Source organism: Hemibagrus wyckioides, linkage group LG23, assembly GCF_019097595.1.
Source record: "Hemibagrus wyckioides isolate EC202008001 linkage group LG23, SWU_Hwy_1.0, whole genome shotgun sequence".
NCBI lineage: Eukaryota > Metazoa > Chordata > Actinopteri > Siluriformes > Bagridae > Hemibagrus > Hemibagrus wyckioides.
The window spans coordinates 12097917-12123773 of NC_080732.1; the positions used below are offsets into that span (position 1 = coordinate 12097917).

The 25857-nt window shown below is 39.5% G+C and overlaps 2 protein-coding genes across 4 annotated transcripts in view; both read right to left on the reverse strand.

Annotated features, from left to right (window-relative positions):
• epb41l4b (erythrocyte membrane protein band 4.1 like 4B) overlaps positions 1–9654 on the reverse strand; it is a 29271-nt gene extending 19617 nt beyond the window's left edge. For all 3 annotated transcript variants that reach the window (XM_058376639.1, XM_058376640.1, XM_058376641.1), the window contains exon 1: positions 8935–9654. In XM_058376639.1, the coding sequence (XP_058232622.1) occupies positions 8935–9174 (240 nt within the window). In that variant the 5' untranslated portion in view covers positions 9175–9654. The remainder of the gene's footprint in view (positions 1–8934) is intronic.
• A 442-nt stretch (positions 9655–10096) lies between these two features.
• The window catches only part of ptpn3 (protein tyrosine phosphatase non-receptor type 3), a 39550-nt gene continuing 23789 nt past the window's right edge, over positions 10097–25857 (reverse strand). The window contains exons 16-26 of the mRNA XM_058376460.1: positions 25549–25626; positions 25397–25453; positions 25155–25311; positions 24551–24714; positions 24333–24423; positions 23793–23857; positions 16333–16473; positions 15874–16002; positions 14159–14304; positions 11188–11323; positions 10097–11063 (exon numbers count right to left, since the gene is read on the reverse strand). Coding sequence (XP_058232443.1) covers positions 10983–11063; positions 11188–11323; positions 14159–14304; positions 15874–16002; positions 16333–16473; positions 23793–23857; positions 24333–24423; positions 24551–24714; positions 25155–25311; positions 25397–25453; positions 25549–25626 — 1245 coding nt within the window. The 3' untranslated portion in view covers positions 10097–10982. The remainder of the gene's footprint in view (positions 11064–11187; positions 11324–14158; positions 14305–15873; positions 16003–16332; positions 16474–23792; positions 23858–24332; positions 24424–24550; positions 24715–25154; positions 25312–25396; positions 25454–25548; positions 25627–25857) is intronic.

A 25857-nucleotide genomic window follows, 5' to 3' on the forward strand; every position in this document is an offset into this window, starting at 1 on the left:
CTATGTCTCCTGTTTCTCGCTCCTGATTGGCTACAGCTCCAGCGAACTTCAATGACACAAGATGACTTACTGTTACAGGATAGTTGAGGATGACGTAATGCAGGAACTTGATATTATAATGTTTTTTTTCTTCTTTGCAGACTTAACCATCATGGATATTGTTTTTCCATTCCGTTCATTTTTAACAAGGCTTTTAAAAGGGAGTAGATCCAAGAATATGTTACAAGAATGAAAAAAGATACAGAACAGGTTACTATGCTATGAAAACAACTCAGAAGAATGTGTCACGGTAGTGCAAAATACGTCCCAATACATCACATGATCGAGTCACATGCTTTACCTGAAACTGTTCCCCGTTTCGCCTGATTAGTGCGACTAAGTTCTGGGTTCTATATGCCTCATTGTGTAGCTTTTGTTCATTTTAAGCCCGCTGTATGTCATTCAAAACTTTGTTTTGCTTCATCTTCATAGCCTTTGTTTTCATGTGCTTTATGATAATAAACATCAATCTGACACAAAATAGACGTGCAGCTGGAAAGTATCTTGGAAAATAGGAGTTCTTTCCAGCTATCCAGTCAAGTTCCCATCTAAATATAGATACTAAAAACTAAAAGCCCAAAAACATAAATAAGACTAAAAAAAAATTCTCTCAGAAATCTGGTCAGTTTGCGTTATGTTAGCTAAATATCTAATGTTAGCTGGCTAGCTTGCACTGGCAGTGACTTTTAAAAAAGGTTCACTTAGGTTCGCTCCTGTTAGCAGAGAAATAAGTTATAAATTAAGTACGGCTACCAAAATATGGTATAATACAAGAAAGGAACTTCTTCTTCTACTTCTTCTTCCTCTTATTTGAAAACCTTTCACATACCTGGAAATGACATCATTTGAGAAAATAATAGAAATGCTCCACCTTGCTACAAAAACATGTAGTTAAACTAACAACTTTAACTACACTGTCATAAAGACATTGTTCGTTATTACACCTTGTACAGTGAAATGAATGCAGCAGCACCTAACCTGTATTTTGAAACTAATCTATCAAGGAAATCTGATCCGAGATTGTGTGCTAAAATCAGACATTCTGACCGTGTGTGTTATCTGAGGTACATTTACCTCAGAAATTCTCAGAGTAGATATATTTCCAACCGATCATGACAAAATAAAAACCCAGCCTTTTTCTCGCAAGTATAATTTAATGTACAAAAATGCCTGGAATTCCTGTGTGTTTCATTACATAATTCACTGTCATGTTCAGAGCCTAGCCCAGGAACCCTAGGTGTGAACCGGAGATTGTTTCTTTAGCTATAAAGATGTTTTTACTAGCTGTATTATGCCAACTTTATCCTTTTGTTACATAACCAAGTGGCTTATTTGTGAAAGCTAATAAACGTCATCTAATTTCCTGTAGTCTGTACAGCGATCTCCCAAGTGATTAAAAAAACTACGTTAGCAATCATGTATCTTTAATTCCCATGCTCCCAACGTGTGAAAGGATGCCAGGGTTCAGAGCCAGAATGACCAAAATATCTGGACTTTTACATACTTCCGTACATCTCCATGCAAGCAAACAGTAACCAATAAGGAACACGGGCTACTTTAATGATACTGAGCCGTGTTCTGACTTGAGTTGTTAAAAGTGACGTTTACAGTGTTACTCAGACCTCTAAATATAGACTCATTTTTCTAGTTTATACACTTCTACTTTATGATCCTAGCAATATTTTGATTTATATATTTATGCAGGACATATAAAGCTAAAAAGAGTGTCTCAGTTCATATTAATTAGCTAAAGTATTGGGATAGTTATGCATGAATGCAAGGTTAAATGTGATTCGATTCTTCCTGTATCAAAAAGCAAGACTTTCAGATACTTTTGCAGTTTCGTATCCCTTAGTGCAGAGTAAAAGAAAGCCCCTGAACTCGAGTACAGAATTTTGGCTTAATCTCAGTTATGATCAGTCATGATAACCGAACTATAACAAACTTGATACTAGTTGTTACCTCCACCATAGTCACATGATTTTAACGGACCCCTAGTTTTGTGTAGCCAGTTATACAGACTGATGACAGAAGGTCAGGACTCCACAGCAGCTTTTATTGACCAAGCCATCTGACTGACATGTAAATCAACCAATCACAGTTCAATTTGCTCAGCGTCATGTTTCGGGACATGAAAAAGTCAATGCTCCTACAGAAACAGACCGGCGACCAGTGATTGTTCATTTAGTCAAATTAGTCGTGAACTTCACATCATTTGTAAAAATCCAGCGTTTCCCCGATCCGCATAATTGCTCGTTGTCACATTTGTGAAAAAATGCAGCTTTCTTCCTCCTTGAGGGAAGTAGAGCATGATGGCTTTTTTTCCAGGCGGAATGTTAAAAAACACAACACACACGTCTCCCGGATATCCCACAGAATCCAACCAATTGGACAACGACTTCAAGACTCTTGAAGTCTTTCCAATATTGAGGCTGAGGCTGAGACTCAGGGACCCCCCCAACCCCATTTTGAGAACCAAGAACCTAGTGGACAAATATGCTAAAAGACACCAATGCAAACGATATCCTTACATGTTCAAAATATGTCGGTGTATAAACCAGGCCTTATGCAGTACTAAGACAGGTTTGCTTGTGACGAATTTAATATGTGCATAATTTTGTCCCCAGGCATAATTTAATATGAGGTCTTTGGTACCAAAAATAAAAACCAGAATATGCCCTAATAACATCCTTGAAACACCTGGCACACAAATAACAGGCCAAGAATGAATAATTTGCTGTGTCAGCCTCTTCAGGTTCGTGAACTGAGAATTTGTAGGTATATAAATTGTATATAAGAATTTTTTTTACCGATTAAATATCTAAACCTCTATTTAATTCTGCATCCAAATGAAGAATGATGACCAGATCTCTGCTTTTGCAGTGTGTGTGTGTGTGTTTCAGTACCATGTCTGTAATTGAGAGAGCCTTTGGTCTTTTAACAGCATGGGGAGAATGGAAAGAACATTATAGTCTGTGGGCCAGTACTTTTGATATATTGCAATCCATATTTAATAAAAAATAAATAAACAAAATAAATAAATTCTCTGGTAGAAAATGCATCGGTAGGAATGTTACCCTTTTTTTAAAAAAAAAAGAAAGAAAAAAAAAGTAGGCTGAAGGATGGTTTTAAAAGACACTGAATTTCTGTCAAATATTATGATCTTATATAAATGGGCATATCTGGTGAGTGCCAGAGTTTTCCCTAAACCCCAGAGGGCATTTAATAGCTTCGCAGGAGTAAAGGGTATATTTACCATCTCTCTCTCTCTCTCTCTCTCTCTCTCTCTCTCTCTCTCACTTTCTCTGTCTCTCTCTCTCTCTCTCTCTCTCTCTCTCTCTCTCTGTGTGTGTGTGTGTGTGTGTGTGTGGGCAGTAAGAGACATTGTATTCCAATAATGTGACACAGCAGTGGTCGAGTCCAGACAGAGGAATGAAGGGATTCATAAAAGCTTCTTTTAGTTCCTAGAAGTGTTAAATGCTATCAATTAAAGCCTACAATATATTGCTTTTAGAGTTCTTTCACTCTGCTATTTAGAGACTTACATACACGCTTTTCATACGAGTCTTAATGTTTGGTGAAATCTAGTCTTCAGTTTATGAAGTTTTAAAATAAAATATGATGAGACAATATGTTGACAAATAGCTTCTTCCCTTGTGGGGTTTTTTTTTGGGAAAAGGTGCAGAGGAAATGTGAAATCCATGTGAATTATCTTGGGGTGCATCCCCTTTAGTTGTAGACAAGACAGGTGCATGCTCATTGTCCTACAAATGCTGAGCTCACTCTTGTCAAATAATTGAGGGGAAAAAGTCCCAGTTCTCAGTAACATGGTATTATGTTCCCAGTAATTGCCATGTCATGCTTTATATACAGTATTAGACTATAATCTGAGAGAAGTATGGATGTAGGGAAGTGGTAGCTCAGTGGTGAAGGTGTTGGACTACTGATCGAAAGATTATCCGTTTGAATACCAGGACCACCAAACTGCCCCGTAACCACCCTACGAGTCCAGTCTTGGGTGGATGTGGTAAAGATGTGAAATCACTGGCTGTAGCATTTACAGGATGTCTCCAGAGATCACATCCTAAACCTCTATATTAATTGGTAGGACTATCTAATAAACTCCTGTATGAAATATAAGTATGATATTTGTAACGTGCAACACTGACAGGACAGCAAATCTGTTTGGGAAATAAAACTGCATACATTGTAATGTGTTGCCTAAACACACTTCCTCTCCACTGCAGGAGGTGGCGTGATGGAATTTGCTAGGATTAGAAACATAAACAAAGGCAGACGGTATTCGAATATCGATCCGTGTCCTTTATCACGGGTCATGTTTTGCTTGAGCGTCGGACGCCTGTTTGAAGGCAGATGGCAGGTGTGTTTTTGGAGTGCTGATGATTAGGGAGTTTCGCATTATGCAAGAATAATTAGCAGCGTCTACATCGATTTCCCGCCTCTCAAATAATCACAGGCACAACACCAGTCGAATAAATATATCCAATGCCTAATATATAGGGATAAAGGTTACGTATCTAACGCTCAGGCTTTAGAAATAAACACAAATAGCTGCATCACGTTAAAGCAAAGCATTACTTGGTTTACGAGAGTACGCAGCTGCTTTATGTAAGCTGTCGAAAAATAATTCAAGTGATTGTGTCAGGAGATTTTGGGACACTCTCAGGGGAGTGGTTACTGCTCTCTGATTGCTGCCGCATTTGACCTTCAAGCTTTGATATGGCATGTGCCCAACAATTACATGCCCATATACGGAACCGCATTACCATTCCTCTCCTATGTCAAAGAGCTCCAGGGGGAATTTTTCTTCTTTGTATTAATACTACAGTAACCAGATGACACACGCATACACGCAGTATAGTACAGAATGAGACTGCTGTAAGGTTTGTCTAAATTTTATAAAAAAAAAAACCCTTTATTTGGAACACACATTTTCATGAGCTAATCATCTGTCAGCATTTATTGTTCTTTAGAAAATGAATGGCTGTGAACCTGAATTTTGTGCTTTTCTATTACACAAATGCAGCATTTTTTTTTTTTTTACGAGGCTAAGAAAGTGCTGTACTCCATGCTGATTATAAAGATACAGGAGCTCGAGTGCTCTGAATGCTAAAGCAACTGTGTGGAAATAAAAGACAGATGGTTATGCATGTAGAAATGGTTCTAATAGTAAGTGAAGAAGCTCCAGGGAAGTTGCCTTCAGATCCGAATTATTTCTTTGTGCACGTTTTTTCCTTGCTGAATACCGATCACTCTGTGACTGTGACCCCGTATTCGTAGCCTGTAAAAGGTCTCCCTCATGTCACACCATGTCAGTCTGAGTGACCCCGGCAGGAGAGCCAGGGCAATGGCCTGTTTTCTAAGTCAGAAATGGGGTTCATTAGACATTCTGTTAGTGCACCCACCACTGACAGTACTCATAAATACAAACCTTATGCTACAGGGGGCTGTTGGTAGCAACATGAACAACAGATTCAACTATAGCCTGTTTGGTCAGAACCTGGCTAACAACAAAAGTGGTTAGGTCTGTCAGATATGCAGCAGTGTCATCCATAAAAGAGACAGCAGGCGAAAATCATAAAGCCATAAATCTGGCCACTGCATCCTGGACGTCCATCCTATGAACCACATGGGACACAAAAGGTAAGTTGCCTTGACGTCTGCTCTGATGTCACAATTTTTTCAATTCATTAACACAGCCTTGTCGCAAGATTAAGTTTCCACTGTTAGAGCATTTCAACGGCGCATTAAGTAAGCGGCTCCGAGACATCTGCCCACTTCAAGACTTTTCTTGTTTAATCACAAATCAGTCGTGCATTTTTACATCATGCTTCACATCTGCTATGTGCAACACACTGATCTACCTGATATGCAGACGAGAAAACTGGCACACCGTTGTCTGCATATTTTCGGAGAAGTCTCTGGCATTCACCACCACTTTCTGTGAAGCGTATTCTGGAGGTTTGGCCACACCCTGCCTTGGACCAAAACCATATCTAGGTTTTGGTTTGTAGTGGCAGATTAAACTGTCTGCTGTTGTAGATGTAAAAACCTAAACTTGTAGAAATTGTGTGATGGCTGACCTAAAGGTATCCTGACTATTTTTTTATTTTGGACAGAAGGAGGCAAATTTTTTAGTGCTTGCTGCAAAGACCTGCCTGAGTTCTAGCATCAAGGTGGCAGAGGATTGGGTATTTGACCAGATTCAGCTTTAGGTAGCTTTAATTCCAGCTTGCAGAGTACTTACTGCTATTGCTGATACACTCCATTATGCTCTGATCGTCAGAAGCTCTGATTGTCAGACGTTAAGAGAATGAGATGCAGCCATTAAAAGTACATCAGCGTCTTTCTCTGTATGTAAAGCAGCTCTAGAGCTGTACTACCCGTATCTGCTCCTGTCAAAATAACACAGCAAAGGGAGCTCACATTGTTCTTCTTTGCCACACTCCCAGTTATGACATTGAAGCCTGATAACGAATAAACAGCAGTATCTCCACATAATGAGTGAGGCGTGCTACATGCGTCAATATCAGCATTTTGCCATTACGCACTAAGGGAATGCGCTCAATCTAGATGCTGTGATCCTAACATTCATCAACTGACTCCATCAGGGCCTTGGCAGAGCAAACAGCTCACCTTCCTGGCCTGAGAGGACACCCTAAAACCTACAGCAGGTCATGCATCCATTTCTATAACACAGTCAAACATGGTGAGAATAGGAATAAGGTGAATAATGCAAATAACCACCTTCAAAGCTTTGCATCAACTCTCATTCGTGTAAAAATGCAAATTTAACAAGAAACAAAAGATTAGCATACAAAAAAAAAAAAAGAAAGAAAAAGGTGGTGCTTTAGTGTGCTTTATTCAGCATGCTTGAATCCATTTCCTGGAACCCTTGCGAAGGTAACAATGGTACAGACGATGACCATGATGTAGTGTGGACCTTCTACAGGATGACTAAATGGGATCAAGAAAATACAGAGAGATGCTCCAGTATCAAGGGCATTTACAACAAATCTAGCACCTTTTCAGGAGATATTCAGCACTCAGTACAGCTGCTTGTCAATGACCAGTGTGTTACGCCTCACTAAGTAGCGTGAACCTATGTTCCTAATGACCTGATCATCACAGTTTCACTAACAACAAATCACTAATCATCATTTGTCCCACTCACACTTGTTTCTCTTCCATTTTAATCTCTCTTCTCCGTTTTATTAAGCACAAAAACGCAAGTTATTCCATTTATTCCCATTTCCTTCCTGCTGATTTATACTCTGATCATCTTGTCTGCTGAATATCCTCCATCACCATGTTTTGATATGCAGTTGATTAAGATTCACCGAATGTGCAAACGGTCGATGACGTCATCTGGTGACATTTCTGAGCCCATGTGTCTAATGTCATTCTCTTTCACTTTCACCTAGGTTCTTGTGTTTAGCGATCCTGTAAGATTTTATCGTTACAAATCACACGGTTTTGGCTTGTACTTGATTTGTAAATCATGTAACCCATTTTAAGCTTTAACAGACAACATTTATATGCACTTCTGCTTTTCACGTGCTTTTTAAATAAACGAAACACAAAGTATAGACCACAGATCAGATCAGAAAACGCTTTGGGAGTTCAAGTGCTCGTGGGATAAGTCTCAACACATGTTTGACAAATGAATTTGAATCTCTTTAATCTCTCTCCCCCTTTTTTTTAAATATTTCTTGAAGCTTGCGTGTGAATTAGGCCAGCTGGCAGAAAAAAATAAAAATAACGCTCTTCTTTAGCTGTGTGCCACCCAGAGTAGACTAATGGCTAACGACTTGTGGTTTCTGATTCACATATTTCATGACAAAATACACAAGCTCTGTTGTAACACGATACAAGCAAAACACATGATCCCTGCACTTAAGCCAGCACCGACCAATGTAGCCAGCAACAAAAACATCTTTGTTGTGAGGGACAACTTTGTGTTAAAGTAAATGCTCGAATCAAATGGTAATCTGTGGGTACACACTCAGAAATAAAGACACCAAACTGTACTTTTTTTGTCACTGTGGTGGCACGGGCTTACACACACACACACACACACACACAATATGTTAGTATGTAGTTAGTATGTACCTGGGAAGACACATATGGTATCCTTTTCCATTGGCTTTTAGACTAAAGCTGTATTACTCTTAAAGGTGTACTATATATATAGACGTTCTTACTGGGAGAAAACCAAAACCAGATAGAAAAGCTCTAACTCTCACCTCTGTTTGTACTTGTTACAGATGTCTTATTGAGACACACAAGGGTAAAGCTACACCTGAAAGAAACCACAAACACTGCCAGACTGGGGTTTATTACAGGACAAAAGCCCTGGACTATTTGGCTAATTTGACTAACTCAGGTGTAACCCTGATAGGCGGAAGTCGAAAGGTAAAACACATACTTTGACCTGACTGAGCAAATAATTCCGGCTAAAATCTTTGAGCCTGGGGTTTGATTTCTTAGCCAAGAGTAGGTTTTGTACTTTATATAATAAACATGTTGATCAGTGACAGAGTGCCTTCGCTCCGTTGGTAGGAAGCAAACCCGAGCACCATCTGTCAGCGGAAGGGAAGCCCATAGGGAAACACAGTGGCACAGCAAGCGCTCGGCCAAAGTTTTGGAGATGAGTAAACAAAAAACAAATCGGACGGTCAGCGATAGTGCACTTTTTCAAGCCCCTTATCTTTCCTCACTTAGCTGACCAGACATGCGGCCAATTATAAAACAGCGCGGCAAAGCAACGATCAATTCGATTTCACCCTTGGATGGAGTTGGAGTAAACTAGTAGATCTTTTTTTTTTTTGCCGTTCGTCTCCAAAGCACACCCGTTAAAGTGTACTTACTCACCGGTAACTCGACGCTGACATCCGAGCCGTCTAACAGCAGAACTCTGCACGTGATGGCCGCTTTGCTGTTGCCCGCGGCGGGGATGTGCACCACAGTGCCTCCGGTCACCACGGCGGGCATATGCTGCTGGTGAGCCTGGAGCGCTGGGTTTACGCCTCGGCCGGCACCGTCGAGCTCATCGGACGGCCGAAAGCGTCTCCGTGAGCGGAGGCTGAACGTCCTGCGCAGAAAGCCCATCATCTTTCAAGTGAAAGAGAAAGCGGGCAAAGCGACGCGGCGAACCGCGGAAAGTGACGTGCGAGGACCGTAAACGCGCTCCGGGGAGAAAAACGAGCTCCAGTTGATTGCCAGATGATTATGGAGATCACGATCACGCAAGTCTCGCGCCACCGAAGCGATCTGTTAAGACGCAGACCTGTAGAGAGCTGGCTCGGAGGACTTGTCACGCAGGACGGCCAATCGCGGGGAGAAAACACACACACTCCTGCCTCGGAGCTGCTCAGACGTTTTCAGAGTCTCCTCACTGCGTAATGTTTATTTCATTAAGAGATGAAGCGCCAGAAATTTCGATTAGTATGTCTGCGGTATTAGTTTCGTGGCGGAGACTGACACCCGCTTGTATTTGTTTTCCGCTCGCGGTATTTTTTCCGCTTCCTCCACTGACCGAAACTGATGCACCTTCCAGGTAAGTAATCCAGAGAAACTGGCCAGGCAGCTTTTACTGCGCATGCTCGAATCACGGAGAAACACTCAAACTTTTTTTCCTGGAAGTGCGCGAGGCAGCGCTACCTGCTGGCTGTGAGATGTTTGCCTTTAAGCTTGGACCATAAGTGTGTCTTTATTATCATTGCGCAATCCCTCACTGGTACATGGTTTACGAAATGAGCTTCAAATATATATATATATATATATATATATATATATATATATATATATATATATATATATATATATATATATATATATATATATATATATATATATATATATATATATATATATATAAATATATATATATATATATATATATATATATATATTAAAAAAAAACCTTTTTTTATTTATTTAAACCTCTTGCATTTTAAAGTATTCCTATCAGCACATAGTCTGAACCACCTCACACTACTCAAAAACAGACAGCCAAAAATAAATTCAATTAGATTCTTTATTAATAAAGTGATGATTGCTGTAGACTGTGTATTCGTGTGTATTACATAGAATTATAAAGGTCTAAAGTGCTAAAATCAGCACAAGTGTCAATGAAAGTTTTTTTTTTTTTTCCATGGCCATGGTTTCCTCCAGGTTTTCTTGTTTCTTCTCACCTCCCGAAAAACATGGAGGTCAGGAGGTGAACTGATTAGGCTAAATTGCCTAAAGTGTGAATATATGTGTATAGTTATGGACTGGTGCCTCCTCCAACTCATGCTCAGTGTACAATTCCACTCCTAAACCACACCACCGACCAGGATAAGGTGGTTATGGAAGATGAGAAGATACACACAGTTCTGAGAGCACCATTGGTCGTGGTTTTTGGTCACAGAATTCTGTAGAATTATGTGGAGGAAAGTTTGGTTATTAGCAGCATGGCAGTATATCAGTGTGTCAGTAAGGGCTTGGATTATGCCTGTGCAGTACTACTGCATAGATATCTTTACCTAATCGAGCAAAGTTTTGCTAAAGCTTTCATCATTTCTACTGCATGTGAGTTTACATTCTTTAAACCTTATGACAACAATTTAATTCTTAAAATTTCTTCCAACCCCCGAAATGACTGTTGATTCCATGCCAAGTGTAACCAGCTACTTGAAAAAGTAGTTCATTTGAGATGATCCTAAATTTTCTTTACTATACTTGTTTCTGTTAATCATTTACTTTTTACTACTTTTCTTTAGCATTGGTCTTTACCTCTGCTTCATAAAAGCACAAGACCTGACAAAACCTAGTTAACTCTCCCTCTTACTACCTATGATCCATCATGCCTAAAACCGATTGGTTTTCATCTCTTTATGAGCTCTGTATTCATATCCGTGTCTCATGTCCTCCTCTTGTCAGCTGCTAGTTGCTTGGCTGTGTTTGAATCTCTCTCGGTACACATGCAGGATGGCGTGACAAACAAAGCTGAACTGGCACTGAAAAATAACAAAACACAACACACACACACACACACAGATGAACAATAGTCTGTAGTGCCATGTGAAGGTGGAAATACCACACAAGGAATAAAAGCTTCGGAAATGAAAGCACTGTGTATACCGGGGTTTGGACCATCATAGCTCTTTGCTCCCTCAGTGAAGCGACTATCTCAAGAGGATACACTGGCTCTGCCCCCTCCATCAGGATCAGGGCCGTCTCCATGGTGATGAGCACACCTGTCCGTCCAATCCCAGCACTAAAGACAGCATTCACTCAGTTACTTACTTATGCATGTAATATATATATATATATATATCTCTGGAAAAAAAACTGCCCAATCTCCAGATTTGAACCCTATTGAAAACCTCTGGAATGTCATCAAGAGGAAGATGGATGGTCAAAAACCATCAAGCAAAGCTGAGCTGTTTGCTTTTTTGCAAAAAAGAGTGGTATAAAGTTCCCCAACAGCAATGTGAAAAACTGGTGGAGAGCATGGAGCCAAAACACATGCAAATCGGGGTTATTCCACCAAATACTGATTTCTTAATGTTATTTAGCCAAAGCATTAACACGATTTGTTTACAAATTATTTGCATTTTGTTTTATTTGAGTTATTAAAGCTCTGCAAATACTACATGATCTTGGGTTATTTTGATGTGTTGTCATTTCCTTTAAATATACACTCTATAGTTATTATTAAATAAAAATAAAAATATTGTCAGCAGTTCACAAAAAAAATGAAACAAAACTGTTCATCTCAGCAATACATGAACCTGGAAGAGAAAAACATAAGAAACTGATTATTTTGCAGTGGTCTCTTATTTTTTTCTTTTTATTTATCTTTTTTAATTATTTATTTTATTTTTAATGATTTATTATTATGCATTTTCATATTATTCATGACATGTTTGTGTGTATGATGTCTCTACATGCTATATTTGTTCTGCATTATTATGTAGTACAATGGGGCAGAACACATCAAAGTCAGTGATGATCGCAGTCCCTGATTCAAGCTGCAGTAGGCTGCCTTTCTTTTTTATTTCCACGCTCATCTTCCTAGTCTTCCTATTCTTCCTTATATAAATGAGGCCAGAGGGACTGGTAGACTGAGCTGGTATAGCCTTTGCAATTATGTTATATTTTCCGTTGGTCAAAATTCTTCAATGTTATTCATGAACATCAAGAACACAAGCTCCTGACTCATTATTGAAATCCTAATAACTTGGTGCTGCTGATGATCTGGATGGCAGACTACCACCTCTCTGGTGGGCTCCCATCACTTGTAAGATACACAACATTGCCAAAAGTTTTGGGACATCTACTTTTACATGCACATAAATGTAAATGGAGTTGGCCCACCCTTTGCAGCTATAACAGTTCTAACTCTTCTTTCCACAAGGTTTAGGAGTGTGTTTATGGGAATTTTTGACCATTTCTCTAGAAGTGCATTTGTGAGGTCAGGCGCTGATGCTGGACGAGAAGGTCTGGCTCGCAGTCTCCGCTCTAATTCATCCCAAAGGTGTTCTGTCAGGACTCTGTGCAGGTCAGTCAAGTTCCTCCACACCAAACTCACTCATCCATGTCTTTATGGACCTTGCTTTGTGCACTGGTGCACAGTCATGTTGGAACAGGAAGGGGTCATCAAACTGTTCCCACAAATTTAGAGCATGAAATTGTCCAAAATTGTCTTGGTATGCTGAAGCATTAAGAGTTCCTTTCACTGGAACTAAGGGGCCGAGTCCAACCCCTGAATTCAATGATTTGGAGGGGTGGCCCAAAACTTTTGGCAATATAGTGTAGGAGCGATGATGTGAAAATACCACACATTTGAACAGGGTTCAATTCCTAAGACTGAGATGGCCATTACAAAAATCTTTCAATATGTCAGTTCAGTCCACCAATCAAAAAAAAAAAAAAAGGATTTTAATATGTATTATATGTATGTGTTACTTATGGAATACACAAGACTAGTTCATAAAGCACCAATTCATAAAGAAAGACTCCTTTAATCCCCCGAAAAGCAGATTTTTTTGTCAGTTTGGTATTCTGTAGCACTCAGTTGAGCACAGCATGCAATGACCTCAGAGAAGCAACTGTTGCTGCTCTTCAATCTGGAAAGGGTTATACTGCCATCTCCAAACAATCTGAAATTTGCCATTACACAGATAGAAAAACTATGTACAAATTAAAAGCCTTCAGGATAGTCTGGATAGCAAATGCCAGCAAATTTAGTCTAAGGATCAGTCTCAATGCTCAAGAAAAAAAAAAAAAACAAGGTCTACATTATTTGACCTCCAGACCTCTGAAAGGACATTAAACATGAAATGTTTATGTATAAAAGCATAAAAGTTTTCATACAATATCCATTGAACTGATGAGACCAAGGTGGGGATGTTTGCTCATCATGCACAGTGCCATGTTTGGTGAAAATCACCACAAACTGACAAATGTTATGGTGGAGGCGTCATTAATTGGGCTTGTTCTGCAATGCCAGGACCTGGGAGACTTACAGTCACTGAGACAATAAAGATCTCCATTTTATCAGATTATTCTGGAGACAAATATGAGGTCATCTGTGCAGCTGCTTAGGCTGGTCCTGAAATTTGGTTATGCAACCGGACAATGATCCTAAGCTCAGCAGCAAACTGACATCTGAATAGCTAAAGAAGAAAAACAATCAAGTTGATGGAATAGTGAAGAGAGCTGTGTACACACAACCATCAATGAACTGAAGCGATGTTTTACAGAAATTCTTTGTATTTGTTGTTGATGATGTCACCTGGGGTTATTCATTTCTTTATATTAGTTGGAGGACCACACAGTTGTTATTTCTGCCCTGACAAATAAAAATATAGAACTGAAAGAGGGTGTACTTTCTTTTTCCCCCATGACTGCATAATATCATCTGATGCAATTTTTATGAATTGAAATATTTTTATGCGTGCCAATAATGGCACTTTATGTTTCTGGGAGGAAACTATTAAGAATGCTGTTTGTTAAAGGTTACTGTATTCTCTAAATGTTCAAATGGAAAATTATCGGTGTTGTTTCTTTGCCCATCATCTAGATGGGTGCCAGTCTTCGTGCCTACCTGCAATGGACCATAAGTGGTTCAGTGCCCTTTCGTTTGCTTCTCATTGCCTGGACAAAGTCCAAGAAGTCTGAAGAATCATCTGGGACCCCATGATCTGGCCAGGCCACATACTGTAGGTGTGTGATGGAGCGCTGTTCACCCAACTAAGAGAGAGAGAGAGAGAGAGAGAGAGATTGTGTGAGTGAGTGAGTGAGTGAGACAGAAAGAGAATGGAGGAGAGAAAAAGAATGTGTTCGTGTGTGTGTGAGAGAAAGAGAGTAACAGAGAGAGAGAGAGAGAGAGAGAGAGAGAGAGAGAGAGAATGCAAGTGTTTGCTGAATGGAAAATTCATGTCTGGGCACGCTTCTTTTTCCCTGCTAGATTGCAAAGATACTGAAGCGGAAAACAAGAACACAAAAACAGGTACATGCGGACACACCCCTGTACGCGTTTAACTGCCGAGAGATTTACAGCACATCTCTTCCATACCCAGTGCTATGATTATACATGACATGCACTATTACATGTTCCCATTTATTGAGACTTAGGATAAGCCGGGAAAAAAAGAAAAAGAAAAGCATAGACTCAAGCGGTTTTATAATCAATAACACTCTTCGGAAAAACGGAAGCAATTAAACCTCGCTACAGTGACAAATTTATCTTGGTTAATTAGCATAATCATTTTATAACAGAGCAATGCCTTACAAATTTTAATTTCATGCTGACAGGAATACAATGGTGTTCCAGTGCAACTTATTAGTATTGAACCAGTTTTAACATTTATAGTGACTTATGGCAGATTTAAATAACTATAAACCTGTAACAATAAATTGATCATTTATGACTTGATCCATTAAGTGTCTAAGCTTCAGGCTTAATTTCGATTCTTAAGGCACCAATTAGGTGAAACCACTGAATCTGACATTAGATGATTCATAAGGCAACAAATGGCCTGCTCGCCCCATTCGGCTGATCCTTCTGCATTATCTAATTATAAAGACCACGGAAGCGCTCAAACGGGGTACTAAAGCGGGGAAAACTGTTACCATGTGCTAGAGGCTGCACATACAGATGCAGATGCACACTGCTTCAATGTGATGTCCACAATAATTGCTACAGCAAGGTCACAAGGTGGAAAGAACAAGTCAATTGATTGCGGTATCATGCATTAATCTACCTTTCCATCTCCACTAACCCAGGCATAAACAAACACACACGGTGTATGGCCAATGAATGTGTGATATAACCTCCGTCTGCTGCCCATGCTCAGATTAACTCCCACCAACAGCTACAACAGATGGGTCTCTGTTCTCCAGCAATCATCATGCATGTGTGTATGTGTGCATGTATGTGTGTGTGTGTGGTCCTGTGGTGAAAATGTGTGACCACACATGCAAAGAAATGCTCATAACATGTACACAGATAAATAGTAACAAATTCTGGTTGAAGGTATAAAGGGCTTTGCTTTGTTTTGTTTTATTTAACACCGTTTCAATGAGATGAAACTAAGGAAAGACGAATTTATGTTGCAAAAACTATAACCAAACATAGAAATCTGGCACACCATAAGTGTATTAAATGAGTGCACTCCCTAAAAGTTTTAAATAGCTTTAGGTAACTTTTAAGGATTTTTCTTCTGAAAATAAATACTATTTTATAGTACTACTCAGCGACCTGGAGAAATCAGGTATTCCCTCTTTACCCAACTTTACACGAATGTGTGTGTTTGTTACCTTAGTGTGTGTGAGCGTTAGCTCTCTGATGACATAGGTCAGGTTACACTCTTCAGAATGACAGCACACTTGAAGGTAGTCATAGTCCTTCATTTCAGGAGGATGAGGCCAGTATTGGTGGCATTTGGTCTAAAACAGTGCCAAGATTATTAAGCAAAGCATACACACACATGCACACACACAAAATATCAAATCACCCTAGGAAAGAATTTAGACCAAATGGTTACCAAGCAACAGTCAAGCTGAGCTCAAGAATACAGCAGTCACAATTAAACTGTGAGCGTGTGTGTGTGCGCGTGTGTGTGTGTGTTATGGCAGTTGAATAGGGTCCTTCTGTGTATAATGTGCAAATACAGTTCTGTTCATTTATGTCAATGGAGCTGTGTGTGCTTGCAGTGTACGTCTGTATACACAATATATGTTTCATAATGTTTCTTAGAGCTTGTTTGAGGTACCTACCTTTCCTCTCTCAGTCAGTGTGGTCAACATGATGATCACACTGACTCCCTGCTCCCATACACTCCTCCAGAAGTGAGTACATGTGTTTGGCAGTGGTCCCTGTGATGCCACATAACGTAATGTGGTACCTGCTGGCTCAGTCTAAATCACACACACACACACACACATTATAGCACTTTCCTGATCCTTGATTCCAAATCTACATAAAACTAATGTAGATTATAAATCCCTCATGCCACTCAGAGGATCATAGAGCTAGGATAGGTTTGAACAGGGCTTAATCAGGAACACCAGCTTCAAAATGAGCCCTCTCCAACAGTCTAAGCCTTTCTAAGCCAACTGTAAGCCTTTGTTTTCTTAAATGTCACAACAATTGGTTTAATAATACTTCTATTAGTTTAGAATTACACCTAATAATTTGGGTAGTATCTATCATGACAACTGGAAAACAAAGCTACATTAGACAATATTGGAATGGCAACAATGCTGACAGCCTATAGACAATCTGAAGGAGGTAAAAGTATAAAAAGGCAGGCATATGGCAGGATAACAAACTGTAAAAAATGTTGGAAATAAACACGAGAAGGGTAAGACTCAACATTCTTGGGGTGTAACATCGATGCTTTACACGTTTACATGAAGACCTTTTGAGCCAAACGTCTGATTTTTAACTTGAAAATAAAAGTATAAGAAACTCAAAGGTGCTTTAATTCCCAGTCAAACTTTTTGACCAAGTTTACCAGAGTAGCATTGTTTCTCATCATTTTCAAGTTTCCTAATAAAACCTAGGGACTTGTCTGGGGATCTTCTTGCAAGTTTTCATTATTTTTTCCCCTTAAAATCAGTGTGTGGGTGAGTCATTTAAAACCATTTCAACCACTGTGGCATCTTGCAGCGTCTCTGCTAGATTCCTTAGACTCAGTCCATCCCTAGGGATCACTGTTGTTTTGGATTGTTCTTTTTTTGGCTCTTTTTGGACATTTACTCTCTATAGGGATTGTGTTTGAATACTTGGCTGTCACTCAAAAGCATACCCCAATCCTGGTAAGGCTCTGAATAGCTGTGAAGTTAATTTGTAAGATAAGAAGTAAACCGGAGTTGATCTAAACCCAACTCAGTGGTGGTAATTGGTAATTTATTTCGTTTTCTCTGAGGGAGAGGGTGTGCAAGTGCATAAATTATGCCGGGCTAAAAAAAGATTCACTGTAAGAGTCGACAACAGACAGTCATCCAGCATACAGTCTACCAGCTCCATCTGAATGCCTTTAGTGCCTTTAGGCACACAACAAAAACGTAATATCATAGACCAGAGTTTTCAGGTTTTCAGCCCAAGTGCATCTTAAAAACCAGACAAAAGACCAGAACGTACAGCCCAAAAATTTGAGTATTGGATAAGGAAAACAAAAATTCTTCTTTTTCTCAGTCTTGGTATCATAAAGGTGCACAAATATTTCTCATGTAAGGACATTATTCACTCCATAATTCCAATTTAACTGGATTCCAATTATTTGCCAAAAACACTGTTATGGCCACAGAGGATTTTATGATGACTGGGAAAATTGATCTATGTTAAAAGGCCATTTTACTGTATCTGCTGGGGTTCTGAGACAAGAGCTGCCACTCTTGTCCAGTGAAATAGCGACGTTGCTTATAGCATTAACAGTAGTTAAAACTATTGAAAGGTGCTAACACTATTAATATATTCTATACTTAATAACTGGGTTGCCAGTTGTGGAGTCCTCAGAGTCCCCTTGGTACTGTACTGATATTTTGTGGTTTCGTTTCCTGTATGCTATTATTTTAGTGGTGCTGAATCAGCATCTATGTGCATCAGTTTTACAATCCGGTGTTTGTTTAGTGGTTTTGTGTAATAACCTGGTGTTGGTCTAGTTACTGGCATACTGCAAGGAGATTTGTGTTCCTTTATGGAGACTATGGCTTATTACAAATCTCTGCTGAGTCTTGTGAGTAGTAGTACTTCATTTGTAGATAGAGTGTTCTAAATTTTATTTTTATGAGCTCTGAATTTATAATATTGAATTTTGTTGTAGGGTGTATGTATCTTTTGTGAGGGAATTTTGGGTTGGTGGGTGTGTTTTCTAGGTGTGGACCCTGTTGAGTAGGTTGTGATCATTGCCTATGCTAAACTAGTTAGTTTTGTAGACTTTCACTGCCTTTTCTAGATTGGCATGGGCTCTCACAGCAGATGAATTATAGACGATCCCCCAGATGAACTGCTAGAGATGCACTAATGATGACCTAAAAGACTGACAGTTTCTTTACTAGAAAAGGGAATTCTTGTGGAAATGGCACAGGGAGCCAGGTTCTCCTGAGGCCCTACTGCCTTTTTCTGCCAGCATAGTACAGTGAGGGAAAAAATGATTTGATCCCCTGCTGATTTTGTACGTTTGCCCACTGACAAAGAAATGATCAGTCTGTAATTTTAATGGTAGGTTTATCTGAACAGTGAGAGACAGAATAACAACAAACAAATCCAGAAAAACACATTTCAAAAAAGTTATACATTGATTTGCATTTTATTGAGTGAAATAAGTATTTGACCCCTTTGCAAAACATGACTTGGTACTTGGTGGCAAACCCTTGTTGGCAATCACAGACGTCAGACATTTCTTGTAGTTGGCCACCAGGTTTGCACACATGGTGTGCATCTCAAGGAATTTGGGCCCACTCCTCTTTGCAGATCCTCTCCAAGTCATTAAGGTTTTGTGGCTGACCCTTCAGCTCCCTCCACAGATTTTCTATGGCATTAAGGTCTGGAGACTGGCTAGGCCACTACAGGACCTTAATGTGCTTCTTTTTGAACCACTCCTTTGTTGCCTTGGCCGTGTGTTTTGGGTCATTGTCAGGCTGGAATATCTATCCATGACCCATTTTCAATGCCCTGGCTGAGGGAAGGAGGTTCTCACTCAAGATTTGACGTTACATGGCTCCGTCCATCGTCCCTTTGATGCGGTGCGGTTGTCCTGTCCCCTTAGCAGAAAAACACCCCCAAAGCATAATGTTTCCACCTCCATGTTTGAGGTGGGGATGGTCTCTTGGAGTCATAGGCAGCATTCCTCCTCCTCCAAACACGGAGAGTTGAGTTGATGCCAAAGAGCTGGATTTTGGTCTCATTTGATCACAACACTTTCACCCAGTTCTCCTCTGAATCATTCAGATGTGGCAAACTTCAGATGATCCTGTACATGTGCTTTCTTTAGCAGGGGGACCTTGCGGGCGCTACTGGATTTCAGTCTTTCACGGCGTAGTGCGTTACCAATTGTTTTCTTGGTGACTATGGTCCCAGCTGCCTTGAGATCATTGACAAAATCCTCCAGTGTAATTCTGGGCTGATTCCTCGGCATTCTCATGATCATTGAAACTCCATGAGGTGAGATCTTGCATGGAGCCCCAGACCGATGGTCCTTTTGCGTTTCTTTCATTTGGGAATAATCGCACCAACTGTTGTCACCTTCTCACCAAGCTGCTTGGCGATGGTCTTGTAGCTCATTCCAGCCTTGTGTAGGTCTACAATCTTGTCCCTGACATCCATGGGCAGCTCTTTGGTCTTGGCCATGATGGAGAGTTTGGAATCTGATTGATTGCTTCCTTCTGTGGACAAGTGTCTTTCATACAGTTAACGAACTGAAATTAAGAGCACTCCCCGAGAGTGCTCCTACTGTAATCTCAGCTCCTTACCTGTATAAAAGACACCTGGGAGCCAGAAATCTTTCTGATTGATAGGGGATCAAATACTTATTTCACTCATTAAAATGCAAATCAATGTAGAACTTTTCTGAAATGCGTTTTTCTGGATTTTTTGTTGTTATTCTGCCTCTCACTGTTCAAATACAGCTACCATTAAAATTACAGACTGATCATTTCTTTGTCAGTGGGCAAACATACAAAATCAGCAGGGGATCAAATCATTTTTTCCCTCACTGTATGTGAATTCAAAATAAAAGAGCTTTGCAGGAGAGACAAATGCAAGCTTCAATCTGCCAGGCTACCATGAACTGAATGGGAGGCTCATACTTGAGTTAAAGGAAATATAATCGACTATAAGGGATGTTCCTCAGCCTGCATCTTCTCTGCCAGTTTTTCCTCCTGACAGCTTTTGATATTACTAGGACATCACAATGGCTCCAACATTAACTTAAAAAGAGTTAGAGGTTTACGCTGATCCTTTACTTGATAAAATATGTATTAATGTATGGCCACCTATTTAAATTATCCGAAAGTTTTCATACACTGTTTAAGCAACCTTGGGATCAAGCCAGGCAGTGATCAGGCTGAAAACAAAAATTGTATAATTGGAAGTCCACAGTGGAAGGGACTAGCTATTTCATTATGTTTGACATGGTTTGCCTCATTGTAAAATGCCTGAGTGTTCCTTATTAAGTAGGGAACGTTAGCCAAACCTGTTGTATTAGTCACTTGTGAACAACACACTGGCGCTGCTAATACTCTTTATTCTTTTTTAAGAATAACTATTATTAACTTTCCGAACATTATTTCAGAGGGAAGTGTATTTTTGTCTGGTTGGGAGTGTAGTGTGATCTCTGTGACTCAGGAACTACTGAGTCTTTCCTTTTATAGATAGTGTTACCTGTCTACTAATGGCCACAGGGAAGCATGTGCTAGTCAGAGGTTTTGAAATGTTTTTTTCTTTTTCTTTACTGAAGTGCCTTACATTGTTTTTTATCCAGTGGATTGAAGACTAGGGCAGCTTGCTTGTGAAGATCACACTGTGGTGTCTGAACCAGGAGTTCCAGATAGATCAGATGGGTGTGCACTAAAGTCACATAAAGTGTTTCCTGGATCCACTATAACTTGTTCTATAGCCAAATAGCTCAAAGCAGGTGACTGGGAAGATAAGGTCTATTTGAATGGCATAGTCTTTAACACAGCTGCATTTCACATCAGGTTCATATGGAACAACTGGTAGTGAAAATGTTTCTTAGTGTATTAGAAGTTATCCAAGGTAATGCTTACTCCGAAAGTGGCTGTGAAAGTGGAACAAGAGGAACAATTATCTGATGGTACATTGAAGGAAGTGTTTAGTCTGGTGGTTCTTGAAGGAAGCTCTAATAAACAGCCACTTTCAAATCAATTTTTATTGAAGATGGCTCGCAGGGGGTCAGGAGTTCCCAAAATAGGGGTAGTTATACATGTTATACATGTCAGTTCACTGACAAATGTGGACTCAATCATCACTTTCATTTATTTTACAAATTAATGTTAGAAATATTGCTATTTAATATAACTAATAAAATGGAGATTGTGCTACTATTTTCAAAAATACAAAGTATAAATGAAGAGTATAAAATGCCCCCCTACTTAGCATAGTCATCCAGCGTGGATTATTCTTTAGATTTTGTTCGATGGTGGATGTGGCAGAAGGGCATATGGCCTTTGAGACACACTGACTCTTTGTAAAGGTGTTGGTCACATACGGTATATCACACATGCTACGGACATAATGTTTGAATATTATAATAGTCCCAAATTATAAATGGTCACAGAAAATTTATAATGTAAGCAACAGATAAATCAAACTGGAAAGTATCAGTCACTGCTTTACAGCCTTTCTCAGTGTGCCTGTAATCTAACCAATATGAACATGTGCTTGGGTCCATTGATATTTAATGACTCCTAAGTGTTAATAGCCATATGCACTAAATCTGTCTTCGCAGCAATAACGATTACCATTATCATTTGTATCTATTTTCAGGTCAAACCTTTGGTAAAATTTGATGTCTGGTGTTGCTCACGGATTTGTGGCAGCTCAAAAATTCTTCAGTAAAACCTTCTATGCTTTCACTGTATTCAGCTTGGTTGTGAGGCAGAAGGCAGTTGGCTAAATGTGAAGTTGTTTAAGGAGCACAGGGTTTGATTTAATTTTCAGAATATTTAGAATAAAATGAGAAATGAATAAAAATTAGGACTGACTCCTATTTTATGAATTTCAGAATCATAAACAATTCAAAACTGTTTTTTTTTTTCTGTACATACATGCTGGTTATTTCTGAATAAGTAAAAAATGATTATAAACAGAGGTTTAATATTATAATATTTTAAACCAAATGTACTACAGTTTCACAATTTCTTAAAAAAATATATAAATACATTTATAAATTCTCCCCACCAAGAATTTGACTGAAAATGGGGAAAACTATTAACAGGAACAGAACTTGAGTTTCATTTTAACCCACAACAGAGCTCTCTCGTGGTGTCATTTCGAAGCTAATGAAGAACTCTTTCTAGCTATACTGTGGTTGTGTATCCATATCAAATTTATGCATATTTGAATTTAGTTCCGATGACACAGTGTTTATCATAATATGATACAAATTATTCAGGAGCCCATGGCTAAAAATATGTGTATACCTGACCATGACACTCCCATATGTGTGCCATCCCCAAACGCTCTACTACAAACACATGGAGGCACACGATGGTCTATCATGTCTTTACATGCTGTAGCAGATAATTAAGATAAAATAGATTTCCCTTTACTTAACCTAAAGAGCCTTAAAATGTTCCAGCCTGACGATGCCCCCATGCACAACATGAGTTCCATGAAACTATGGTTGGCCAAGGTTGGTGTTAAAGAAATGCATGCAGCTCTGAACTCGATCTCACTGAACACGTTTGGGATGAACTGGAATGCAGACTGCGTGCCAGGCCTCCTCACCCAACATCAGTGCCCAAACTCATTAATGCCCTTGAGGCTAAACGGGCAAATCCCCACAGCTATGCTCCAAAATCGAGCAGAAAGCCTTCCCGGAAGAGTGGGAATTAACAATTTATTAATTCCAATTTATTCCCATTCCAGATTTACACCTCACTCACTGAAGAATATCCTTTACTCTCCTTGGAAGGCTTTCTACTAGATTTTAAAGCATGGCTGTCAGGATGCGCCCATCTTGCTGTAGGATTATTAGCACGTTTTGGCACTGATGTTCGATGAGGAGCCCTGGGGAGCAGTTTGTCATCTCAAACGTGTTCAGTGGGCTTGAGGTCAGAACTGTGTGCAGACCATTTGAGTTCTTGAATACCGACTTTGTTAAACCATTCGATTTCCAGTGAAAGAAAATCCTGATTCATCTTTTACAATTGTGATTCCAACTTAGTTCCAAAATAATTTCATATAGTGTACAACATGGCTACTGCAATATCTTAGCGAACTTGAAGCTAGACAGCAGAACCCTGCAAATGATCTCGGTAGTGTGCTAACACAAAAGAGAAACTGGGAGTGACACAAGCTTATTGGTGCTTGCTAGTGTGAATGCAGGGTTACTATTAATCTTGGTGGCAGACCTCTTTTGGAAACACAATATATATTTGGCTGTATAAACACTACTTCTGAAAGTCTAAAACATCACCCTGATCTTTAAAGTAATAGAGGCTACTAACAAGTACAGTATTTGTGTTGGTGTGTATGTGTGTGTACTAGCCTTCACATGACTCGCATTGATGTAATTATCCACCTCCGTCTGTAACACCACCCTGGTGAAGTCATCTAATGGAAGCAGAGGGAGAGATAGAGTAAAGAATCAGGAAATGGCGATTTAGGGATTATCTAACAAAATGCCTCATCAACCTAGTTTCTAAAGAGCATTTTGTCTGAACTGAAACAGAATAAAATAAAATGATACAGTTGACTGTAACTGTAATCCACTCACATCTCATAGCTTTGCGTATGCAATCATAACATAGCTCAGTCATAATCACAAAACGACAAAAGACATTCAGGTTCCGATTCAAAAACCTTTAGACATGCTGAAAAACTGAATCCAAAAATGCAATAACAATAAACGAAGCACTGACTGCTGACACATGTAGTGGGGGGAAAAAAAAAAAAAAAAAAAAATCACAAACTATAATTATTGTGATAATGGCATTTCCAGAATTTTGAGTTCAATACTCACATCATTTTGCCTGTCAGAAAGAAACAAAGGTGTCTTTTCTTTTTGACACCATCTATAGAAACTTACACGGTAACACATCTTTGTACCGATTCTTTTCCATGTTCTCAGGCAGCTGTGCACAAGACAATGACCGTTCTGGGTTCCTCCTGTGTAATTTCTGTGAGTATCAAAACACACACACACACACACGTGCAAGGATCATCAACCAATTTGAACACATGCTTCAGGCGGACATGCCCAGGGCAAAAAAAAAATCACATACGAACATGCCTGGAAATCCTTACATCAAATTGCAAAAGCAAAGTGCCAGAATTCAATCCCCTCTCCAGACGGTTCATCGACTCTTGTAGTGACTCTCCAGATGGGTGACCAGGAGAAGGAGGAATTTCTTCTGGAAGGTTAAATCTGCCTGGAAATTGTAGTGAGGTTTCAGCTCGCAAAGAGACACCTACAAGCACACAGCATCCTTTATTAGTCAATATTAGGCAAACTGCTGCTATTTTACACCTCCGAATTTGCAGGAGTGGTAAAAATCACCCTGTGCATATTCCATGACCTTACATTAGTGGTATTCCCTCAGCATACTGTCTGCTGTTACATTTGACCTAGCTATATTAGCCAGACTACACCGACATGCATATTGGGGATAGAGTTGGATGTGCCACAGTTAACGTCACATTTCTTCTGCATTCTAATATTTGGTGTTAAAGTTAACTGAAGCTCATGACCTGTATCTGAATGACTGTGTGCAGACTGGAAAATAACCAGTAAAAGCCTGTTCCAAACAAAGGTAAATCCTGATCGAGCAAAACCACTAGCTGAGCTGAAGTTTTCCCCCTGCAAATTTGTCAAAAGACCAACATTCACTTTCACAGTAGATCAACAAACCTTTTCTGCGTACAAGCAGGGCGAGCTCCTTGCTGTGGGACTCTCTGCTGGCTTTGATGTACATGACCACTTGTTGATGTGTGTGTTCTGAAATGTCACGTCCATTTATCAAGAGCACTTGATCTCCCTCCAGCAATGCAGGGACACAGTGACCAGCCTGCAACAAAGCGGCAGCGTTACATGCAGTATTACATGTTGTGAACGAATGCGAATGCAAATCCAAATCTGTTCATACTCCTTACCGGAGAATTAGGATTTACGTGAGAGATTGCCAAAGGCATCTTCTGATCCACACCTCCCTAAAATAAACAAACACCCATTCGACAGTACATAAGGTGAAATGCAATCAGCAAAAACACGCGTGGTCATTACACATATAACAGAATACACTCACTTTGACATTGAATCCAAACTTGCCATCTTTGTCAGGTTTGAACCTGATTAGCAGAAGTTCTCCATCAGCTTCCATATCCTACCACAATAAAAAGAAGAAGAAGAAGAAGAAGAAAATAATAAGTAGTCTGTGACTATTTCCTTTTCTAATTATTGCATTTCAAATGGAAGAAATTATCAGGCACTCTTAAATATTGGCATAAATGGGTGTGCTTAAATTGTCAGCCATTTTGGATATGATGGGCATTACCAGTTATTAATAATGCGCAAAATGTTCATATACAGTCTGAGGTAAAAAATAAAACAATCC